Source organism: Strix uralensis, chromosome 4 (assembly GCF_047716275.1).
Source record: "Strix uralensis isolate ZFMK-TIS-50842 chromosome 4, bStrUra1, whole genome shotgun sequence".
Lineage (NCBI taxonomy): Eukaryota > Metazoa > Chordata > Aves > Strigiformes > Strigidae > Strix > Strix uralensis.
This window is the reverse complement of record NC_133975.1, coordinates 119,853,819-119,864,727: the sequence shown is the minus strand read 5'-3', so window position 1 is coordinate 119,864,727 and position 10,909 is coordinate 119,853,819. Positions and strand designations below refer to the sequence as shown.

Below are 10,909 nucleotides of genomic sequence, written 5' to 3'. Positions count from 1 at the left end.
ACAAGGAAGCAAGAAATTAAGAACAGTCTGGAGGAAAAAAAAAAAATAAGTTACTTGCGCTACATTGCATGGTTCACTAAAATTTAATGCCCTTTGTTAAAACCCATCATAACTGTTGGTAAGATGATTAAAACCACACGGCCACAATACCTTGGTCCAACCTCCAAACAATATAACCGTGGATCCACAGTCTTGGTACAGGCTTATTTCTTATTACAAGCTATATGGAACACAAACTACAAACCAATGCAGTACATTTTGGTCATTAGTTAATTAAAGTCTGCCATTTGCAAGAGCGTTCTGAAGAATTTTCTCTGAAAAAGCTGTTTTAACTGAATATGTGAAAAATGGATAAAAACCCCTTTTATCTATGCCAATAAGAAAAAAAATAAAAGAATAAAAAGATGCTACAGAGGAAAAGTTGATATTATACATGATTTCTGGATTGCATGACAGAGACAATTTACTCAACAAAATTATCCCGTGTATGTTAAAATACCTTTATAGACTAATCAGACCAAACACAAGACAGGCTTATAGCCCTCACTGCAAGGTAGCACATATTTATATGGAGTCAAGGCTTGGAATATCTATGGTTTAGATATAAACATATTTTGTCAGTGACACACACAGAGGTATAAATTGAATAATAACTTCTAGAACCAAGCAATACAGGCGCAGGGAATGCAAATTGAAAATACCTTTACAAGCAATCTATGCATATGTAAATACAGAATTATGGCCTAATGAATTTTCTATTTGCTGCAGAATAGCCCAGTTCCTGTCTGAATGTCAAAGAACATCCCCTACACTGAAAAGCATGATGGCAATTTTCCGTGTCTAAGTGAGATCAAGAAGCATGGAGAAATGCATGTGTGTTCACAATAAATTAGGGTAGTATATTAATTGTTTTCCCCCCAAGTATCAATTCAATGATAGTCTTGAGTACTAACTTGTCAAGAATAACAGGAGTAAAATAGTGAAATACAGACACCATGTATAAAAAAATGTTTATTTTTTTCACTAAAAATATTTACACATGGTTTTCCTTTCTTTATGTACAGTCATAAATGTAAGTTCAAAACCCAAGCTTAAACCTTGGGATTTCAACACAAATTTATTAACTTCAAAATTAGCTTCAAGTTATCTGGCATACCTTTCCCTGGAACTCTCAGAAGGCATTTTACAATAAGTTGAGCTGGTAACAGCTACTCATTTCCAAAAGAAGTAGTCCCACCTGCCCTGCAATATTCCCCTTTCTTGTGCGTAGAGGCTGTTTTGCTTTGAACTACACTATTGTTTGTCTAACCCTTCACTGGCTACGTTAGGGAGCTAAACGAGTGAAAACTAGTTTAAGGTAGTGAAAAAAAAAAAAATCCCAGGAAGATCAAATAGGCATTAATTGATCTGAACATCATCCTCTGTTAAATATGTCCTCTCCAACTTTTGGTGAGGACGAGACGAAACATTGCACCAGGGAGGTTTAGATTGGATGTCAGGAAAAATTTCTTCACCGAAAGGACTGTCAAGCATTGGAACAGGCTGCCCAGAGAAGCGGTTGAGTCACCTTCCCTGGAGGTATTTAAAAGACGTGTAGATGTGGCACTTGGGGACATGGTTTAGTGGAGGACTTGGCAGTATTAGGTTTATGGCTGGACTCGACGATTTTAAAGGTCTTTTCCAACCTAAATGATTCTATGATTCTATGATAAAGCCTGATTTAAGAAATCTGCATTGAAAAGCTACATAAAAAGAACAATAATTTTCTTAAATGTAGCTACTCGAACCAGGGTGGGGCTAGACGAGCACCAGAAGATTGACACAAAAGGGGCAGAAATTTGTCACCAGGGCTGAGGGAGAGAGTAAGACCACTTCTTTGCTCAGCAGCTAATCACAAAACCATTTTAACTCCATTATGAAAGCATACACTTAAAGGTCATAGAAGAAAAGACAACAGTCTCTCCTGCTTACAACACATCACAATAAAATTTCTCATTGCATACCATGGTTTATTTCCTACACCTTTGACAGACTAACAGGAGACATCCTAAAAACTAACTCTGCTTGTTATTGCCAGATCTTGATTTCTCCAGCCCAATCACATGTTGCAAGGAGCGATGGCAAGACTGGGTGAAATATTGCACTCACACAAGCTTCTTTATGTGCAGACAAAGTGCGAATAATCCTAGCAGTATGATAGTTGTAGAAAAACACTTTGCCATCTGAACTTCCTGTCACCAAAAGCGTTCCATCTGGAGAAAATTCACAGCCCACTGCAAATCCTTCCACCTGTGAAAATCAGTAACAGTGTAACTCCTGATGATGATTAGAACAGTTCATTGTGATATACTGAAAATGAATATAGTATGAAAAATAATTTTATCTTTAAATAAATATACACTAAGGACTTCTCCAGGTGTTTATTAACACACAGCTATAACACAAACTTATTTAATCAAGCTATTAAGTATTCATAAAGTCTTCTAATAGCTATTTTCTTCAGAGTGCATATGATTCAAAATAGACTGGCACACGGGAAAGCAAATGAAGCCAATTAGTATCTATCACTGATTTATAATCAAACACTATTAGCAGACACATTAAAAAGCGCAGGTACTTCGCTATCTATCTTCCTGCTAGACTTGGATACTAAGTTCCCAGTGAAGAAGGATACCTTATGTCCTTCGTATCTTTTCTTTTTGTTGATTCGGTAAGGTCGCTGGGCAGAAAACAAAGCCATGTAGTTCCCGTTCGTCTGAGCAACAAACATAGACTCTTTTGGGTGCAGAGTCAGGCTTGGGCAAGTGTAACGCTCCTGAAAATAATTTTAAAGAAAGTTTTCTTGTATGAAAGAAAGGATTTGTTCAAATGATTCAGGTTATCTATTAACATATTTGAAAGACCATAAAAGGCAAGGTATACATAAGTCATCTTCACAGTATACATTATATAAAGATACTTAACTCGTTACAATCCACTGAAAGTCTTACACCAAGAGAAATATTAAATCAAATCTCTGATTTCCTAGATACTGACCCAAGTCCCATTTCCCTCTGAACCATAATTATACTGCAGAACAGCTGCAGAAAGGTAACTCCAACCTGATGCTACTCAGTCATCCTCTTCCTGCTCAAGGAAAACTGAAGTTTGAATGTGAAAGTGAATCCTCTTCTCCCATATCCCTTCCTCCACAGGCATACTGTGCCTTCCATGCTACCTTTTAGCAGCTCTCAAAATCCTTCATTCTTTCAGTTCAAGCCACACTGACAGGAATAGAAATCACACCATTTAAACAGACACCATTCCCCACCCCATTATTACAAAAAATAAATTAAAAAAAAAGGTATCATTATTAGCCTACTAAATCAGAAGTTCCTTATGACAGTGATTTGCCAAGTAGACTGCTGCGGGCTGTAAATTCGTAAATATCTACAAAAATTAGTAACACTTATCTTTACTCTAGTGTTTCTATTTAAGGCTGAATTAAAATTACTTTCAAAGCTCTGTACGGTGACTGCATCAGAAATCAACTGCTCTCACAAGGTTTCACCCAGGTCCAAACCTTAGGTTTCAGCCTAACCTAAAGACATGGTGCTGAATTTTGATGTCATGAATACAAATTAAGAGATCTTTGGCTGTAGGATGCATCTGCATGTGAAGGACACCAGGCTGACAGTGTGGTTTAGAAGTGATGAACTGGGAAGGAAGTTCTGGGTATTGTAAGGTATTTGGTATGGAAACCAAAACAGGGTTAGGCAGCATGCCTGGTTAGGAGTGTGCTCTGCGGCTAATCACTGCCTGCTTCTGGCTCTAACAGAGAAACTGAGTCTAACAGTAAGGGATCAGAAAGCACAACACAATCTGCAGGAGCACTGTGCTGTTGTGCTGGGTATACTGTAGTAATGGGTTATTTCAGAGCTCTTAACTATTCATTTGTTAATGCAGACAAGTAATAGATCAAGTCCTGTTGGGATCTAATCTGGAGAGCTCAGGGGTTCTCTCCCACCTTGAAGGGTTCAAAGGTGAAATTCAGAAAATTGAAGCAGAGTTTCCAAAACCATCATCAAGTTTTGTTTATTCACAGTGCAGAAAAGGGGGAAAACAGTCCATTTCAGAGATGCTGTAGCTGTGAGAAGGTAAGTGGCGGGACGGGATTGGTTGGTTGATTGGCAAGGGATAAAGAGAAGTTGTTTGGTTTTTACTCCTTGATACTGACCGTGACTGGTCTGTACTTTAGATATTCACAGTTTGGGTTTTTTTTTTTCCTATTGCCTGTCCAAGATGTTGATAGATCCAGTATTGGACAAAGACATAACTGGAAATTAAAAACGAAACAATCCCATTAGATCATCATGTACATGTCCTTGTCAGTAGAGAACTGTTCATTTCAGCCAAAAAGCATGTATATACACAGGATATTAGACTTGGGTTTTCAAAAAAGACCCAGGGAGTTGGAATTATCTATTAACTTCCTTGGTAATCTCGTTTGAAGCTGTCAGCCTTTCTAGACAATTTAGTCCATTAAATATCTTGCCTGGAAAGATTACTGAGAAAAATACTGAACCTGCACTGATAGAAGTAAATTTTGCCCCTGTGATTATGCTGTACTAGATATCTATATGCATGTATCAGGTTGCTATTACTATGTGAATATTAAACTAAATTTGCCAATAGCCCTCATTGCAGTTGATGAAAAATGTATGAAAAAGAGTGAGAAAAGAAACGTGGCACTATAGCAACTACTGCCATGCACCATTGGCAAGCTAGAATGACACTGCAGTGGCCTTGCCTAAATATAGCTTAGATGTCAGTGCACGAGCACTGAAATGTAAATATTTTTAACACAAGGAGACCTATCAGTCTTCAAGGTCATTTTTTAAGAATAAGTAGGTGTTTTTAAAATATAAAAATAAAGAAAGCCCTCAACTTACATTAAGAGCATTTTATACATCACACAATGATCTTACACAAAATCAAAACCTTTTTTTTTACAATGCTAACAAGCATGAAATACTAAATCATCACCCAAACAATAGTAATTGTTAATCTTACATGAAAAATCTGATTGGAGATTTTCGCAGCACTTTGAAAGTCCCAAGCAATAATGGTACGATCAGCTGAGTCCCGGCTTACTGCATCTGTGCTTGTAAGAAATTCTCTTCCTTCGGGGAGAAAGAGTATATCCAATGTCTGTTGTACCGCAGCTTTGTACACTCTCAACAGCTAGTGGATAAAAAAGTTTGTTATTTTTTGACAGGTTAAAAGAACATGATAACCTATGTTTTCTCTCTTTGTATTAAGAACTATCTCCAACAAATTATATATTTTAAAATGTGGAAAAGTAAATAATTTTTAAATATTGAACTACTAGTGTATTAAATAGCTTGTTAATGCATGTAAAAAGTCCACACACAGGAAAATTAAATGAGATAAAGGAAAGCATCAGTTTGTACGATTCATATATTATATTTATCTATAGATATTCTGTTATAAATTCCCAAAGAATTAAGAGTTAGATCCAGAAAGAGCTTTAGACAACACAATGTTGTGGTGCTTGGCCTCCATAAACTCCCTTCTATTTTATGAACTCTTCTGGATTCCTTAGAAGAGGCAGGGAATCTCTGGCAGCAGGCTGGCCAACTTGGATGAGGCAGGCTTTAAACTGAAGGACTCGGGGGACAGGGTCCAAAGTGGCAATGCTACGCCATTGCAACCAACCGGGGAATAAGCCAGGCCAACCAGAGCAGCAACAAATGTTTCTTAGCTGTCTCCCAAGATGAAAATCTGAAGAGCAACCACCTCAAATTTATGTACACCAAAGCACACAGCCTGGGGAACAAACAGGAGGAACTGGAGCTCCGTGCACAGTCAGGAAGTTATGATATCATAGGAATAACTGGGGACAACTCACATGACTGAAAGATTGCAATGGATGGCTATAGGCTGTTCTGTAAAGACAGGCAGTGAAGAAGAGAAGGAAGAGTCACACTCTATGTTAAGAAGAACCTTGAATGTATAGAAGTCAACTACAGCAATTGTGGAAGCTCTATTGAATGCCTCTGGGTCAAGATCAGAGGGGTCATCTCCAAGGGGGAATCTTACAGTAGGCATCTGCTACTGACCTCCAAACCAAGACAATAAGGCAAAAAAAGCAGTATTTGTCACTTAAGCAAGCTTCAGGTCAACAGAACCTGGTTCTTATGGGTGACTTCAACTACCCAGACATTTGTTGGAAGAACAATACAGCAAATGATGTGATGATACCAAACTGAGTGGGGAACTGAACATTTCAGAAGGGTAAGCCACTCTGCAGGAAGACCTGGATAGGGTGGAAGAGTGTGCTAGCAAGAACCTTATGAAGTTCAACAAGGACAAATGTAAGGTCTTGCACCTGGGAAAACATAATCCAGGAGTGCAGCACCGGCTGGGAATCTACCCAGCTGGGGAGAAGCTCTGTGGAAAGGGACCTGAGGATCCTGGTAGACAAGAAGGTCAATATGAATGAACAGTGTGCTGCTGCAGCAAAGAAAGCCAACAGGATGTTGGGTTGTATCAACATGAGCATCACCAGGAGAGATAAAGAAGTCATTATCCCACTCTACTCAGTACTTGTCAGGCCACAGCTGGAATACTGTGTTCAGTTTTGGTCCCCACTATATAAAAAAGATGTGGACAGGCTGGAGCGGGTCCAGAGAAGAGCCACAAAGATGATCAGAGGACTGGGAAGCCTGCCATGTGTGGAAAGGCTGAGAGAATTGGGTTTGTTCAGCCTAGAAAAGGCTTATGGGAGACCTTATCACCATGCTCCAGTATTTAAAGGATGGCTACAAAGAAGATGGAGACTCCCTTTTTACAAGGAGTCACATAGAAAAGACGAGGGGTAGTGGGTACAAGTTACTCCTGGGGAGATTCTGATTGGACACAGGAGGAAAATTTTTCACAATAAGAACAATCAGCCAGTGGAATAATCTTCCCAGGAAAGCAGTGGATTCCCCAACATTGGACACTTCTAAGATTCATCTGGACAGGGTGCTGGGCCATCATGTCTAGACCACGCTTTTGTGAGGAAAGATAAGACCAAAAGATCCTTGAGGTCTCTTCCAACCTGGTATTCTATGATTCTATGATTGAACTTGGAGCACTCTGAGGATCTCTCCTTCCTCCTTCCAGGAAACTTCAGAAGTGTAAGTTTTTGGCCTTTTTGTTCTCAAAACCTTCAGCTAGTTATAGAGCCAGGGAAAGGAAAGTAATTAGGTTAGTAGGGATTTGGAACTTACAGGTAATGAAAAGGACACAGCAAGAAGTAAGTATTCTTGTTGATCATTCTGGACTTAATTATAAATCACTGTTTATGACTGGGGATGTGTAAACTTGATGACTTAAGGCTCTCCCAGTCACATGCTGCTATGTGTCATTGCTTAACTTGCAAGTGGTGAGACCACAGTGTCAGGACCGTACGGCAAGCAAGCAAAGCTTGCATGCTCAGTCAGAAACTGCCTACAAGGTCAACATGGACACGCTCAGCAGAAGGGTACACTATTCACCCTGCAGAAGATAACTCAATCCCATTAAGGACTTGGTCTGACACCATCTCCTGGAAAAAGAAACCCATGCAGTTTGCTCTTTTAAAGTGCAGCCAGAGAGGGAGAGATGGAAGTGACAGGAGCGCTGCTGTCAAACAGTGCTTTAAGGACTCAGCCAGGATCCTGCCTTGGTCTATGGGGATTCAGTCCCACACCTCCCACCTCATCTGCCTACTGACTGTCCTGGCAAGAGGGAGTCTCTGCTGTTTCTGCTGAAGCAGAGGCTTTTTCTGTCACTCTGCTGAAAATGCAGGGCAGCAGGGAAAGAAAGAGTCGTCAATACTTCAAAGCATGTCTGGGCTCAAGAGTCAATAATGTGGCTCATCCACTAGTTCCCATCATGTAAAAAGAAGTTTGTGATGTAAAAGGAAATACCAAAGTTCTCAAATCTTCCCAAATCAAAAGCACCAGAGTTCTCAAATCTAGATCCTCTTTCAGGACTTATACCAAAGTGGGTTTGATCCATGCAGAAATAGGTCCTCAGCCACAGGATTCTGAATATTTTAACAGCCTGTGAGCTGGATCTTAAAAAGTAAGAGAGATTTTCAACTATGCTAAGGAATATATGAACAATTTCAACTTCCTTTCTTTCCACCTTTCTTCATGAAATTCTGCATCTATGTTGCCTATTTCGAATTTTGCAAAACAATACTTTTGCTTTCTTTTTTCTGATTTGCCTCCAGTGAAGAGAAACTTCAAGGCAAGTGGCCAGATCAAAGCAATCTATCTCTCTGAATACGGTGATACTTAAAACTAGAACACTAGAAGACTCCTAGTTATTAATATCTAAATATCTCTCTCTCTCTCCAAGATAGCTAAAACAGCAGCCTGCACTTCCAACAGGGTGTTCAGAGGTTGGTCCTTCTTCTAACATCACTAGAAAAACCAACAGAGCAGAGAAGGTGCTTGAAGTATTACACTGAAACGGTTCCCAACTGTGAGGCATTTCAGTGCCTACCTTATACACCTAACATAGCACATGACTACTGACTTCAGGGTCCAAACCTTTTACAGATACTGTAAGCACATACATTTTTAAAAAATAATTTTCAGGTGTCACAGTAAAATATCCTGGATTATACCTCTGTTTTATACTTTAACCAATAAAAGAAAAATAATTTCAACTATCAAACACAACATGAAAACTTCTTGATTTCTTGCCTCAAATTCAAAAATCTATGACTGTTTGAAAATGTTCAGAACTACCTGATCCTGCTTTAGGGTAGCGATATACTAGATGACCTCCTGAGGTCCCTTCCAATTCTGCTTCCTGTGATCTCAGCATGTAGAAGGATGGCAGCAGCAGCTGCTCCAATTGCTTTTCACAGGCTCTTGCGAAATGTACAGTTTAGAAACGCGATTTCTGCATTCAGTGAAGAACCTCAGTCATGCAAGCACCCTATACACCCTGTAATAACATCAACAAGATGTAAACGTGCAGACTCAAAAAACTGGCACACTTTTCAGTAATCTGCCTGCATTTTTAAGATAGTGACTATACAAATGTGTTCCTTGCTCTCATCAGATTTTTCAGCCTAGGAATCTGCATAATATACAAAGCAATTAAACTCTGTAAAGCCAAAAGTGATATTTGCATATTTATAGCCTCCACTTTCTCTATGGAGAAATCACCATGCATAGTTATTTCTTCACAGAGTTATAAAAGGAAGTCCATAGTTCACTAGTAATGTAGAAAATTAAGGTATTTTGTAGGAGCAAAAATTAAAAAAAAACGCCACAAAACCACAAACTAAAAAAATCCCCACAAAATATGATAGCTGCCTGGAACGAGAAATGGAAAACCATACAGAAACCTGACAGCTGTATGAACTGTAGGAGAACTGAAATAAAGTTACATTGAGAGGAGGGGACACAAAAGGCTCTACCACCCCGACAAACTGAAGGAGGCAGCTACTTATCAGCAGGCACCTTCACAAAAGTGACAAGTCCCGACTGGGACTGGAGAGTCAGCAAGATCAGAACACGGAGCAGCACAAACATGTAGAAACAGGGACAGGGGGCAGAAACAAAGGTCAATTGGTGCTGGGAAACAAAGAATGATATAGAGCAATAAATGGTAATAAAGTTCCACATGGTGATTCACAGTAGTAACTCTTTAATATTTTCTTATTTTAAAGATGAAAAATTCAGGCATGCCGTTTGGGTCTTTGTCTTCTAAAAAACCCCTTGTGAAATGTATGTAGGTATGTATTCATACATACACCCTGTCCAGCACTGTTAAGGGGTTAGGGTTTCGGTTTGGGACTTGTTTTAACAGTTTTTGGAGCAACAGACATCTCTCAGTAAGGAAAAAGAAGAGATTGTGAAGCTGGTAATGCGCAGATACTTTTAATTTTTGCTGAAATCCTGTTGGGCTCTTACATAAACTGCCACTATCAATTTAAACATTTTCACTGCTAATCATTAAATATATTTGCTTGTTTGTTAATAGGACATCTAACCAAATTACCTATGTATCTTAGCTCTGCAACAGGAAAATGTCTAAAAATCAGTACAAAAGACCATCTTCTTCTACATGTTTTATACATACCTCAGAAAAACTATGCTGTTTAATCTTCAAACTACATAGTAAGAACTGACTCAGAGAACAATAAATTAACACTTTGAATAGCAGCTGGGAACTTGATATACATAGTATTTAAATTCCCCCACAAAGATAGCTTTCAAAAATAACTAATTGCAACACCCCTGCTCAGAAAAGTACTCATAATTAAACCTGCTTTGTTCTACCTTAGACAATTAACTCATGTCATGCCTGAGGAACTTGCTTGGGGAAAGCACCAGTTTCCCTACCCTGCTGGCTTTAGTTAATAACAGCTTTAGCTCTTTTTCTATTTGCAGATTTATCACTCATAAGCACTGGAAAACCACAGTCCACTTCTTCAACCTAAGCATTTTTTGGACATAAAAGAAATAATTTCAGAGGAAGGCCTGATAGTTTCTGGTGTCAACACAATCCAACATAATAATAAAGCTTCTTCAAGAGCTCATGGCTGCAGGCAGTCAACAAGAAAGGTAATTTAAGCAAATTAAATCAGTTTCAAACAGATTCTTACGGTTCTGGTGATTTGAAAAGCATGCTGTGAAGCTGAATTCAAGGTATATATTTCAGATGGGTGTTCAATAATACCTCTCCTCATAAAGCACATGCAATGCTTGGTATTTTGTTTGTCAGGAAAGCTCAAATCTTCCATACAACTAATTCAGAAGGCTGCTGCTCGCTCCAGCTCTGTCCTGGTCACCTGTAACCTATGTGCACTGCATTTTCCTAAAATCCCCTCAAGCTTTATGGAAGTGATGAGAAA

At 38.9% G+C, this 10,909-nt stretch overlaps 1 protein-coding gene across 5 annotated transcripts in view; it reads right to left on the bottom strand.

Annotated features, from left to right (window-relative positions):
* Window positions 1-998: 998 nt before the first annotated feature.
* The window catches only part of WDR25 (WD repeat domain 25), a 70,122-nt gene continuing 60,211 nt past the window's right edge, over window positions 999-10,909 (bottom strand). For all 5 annotated transcript variants that reach the window (XM_074868785.1, XM_074868788.1, XM_074868784.1 and 2 more), the window contains 3 exons: window positions 5,053-5,223; window positions 2,675-2,815; window positions 999-2,289 (listed from right to left, as the gene is read on the bottom strand). In XM_074868785.1, the coding sequence (XP_074724886.1) occupies window positions 2,068-2,289; window positions 2,675-2,815; window positions 5,053-5,223 (534 nt within the window). In that variant the 3' untranslated portion in view covers window positions 999-2,067. The remainder of the gene's footprint in view (window positions 2,290-2,674; window positions 2,816-5,052; window positions 5,224-10,909) is intronic.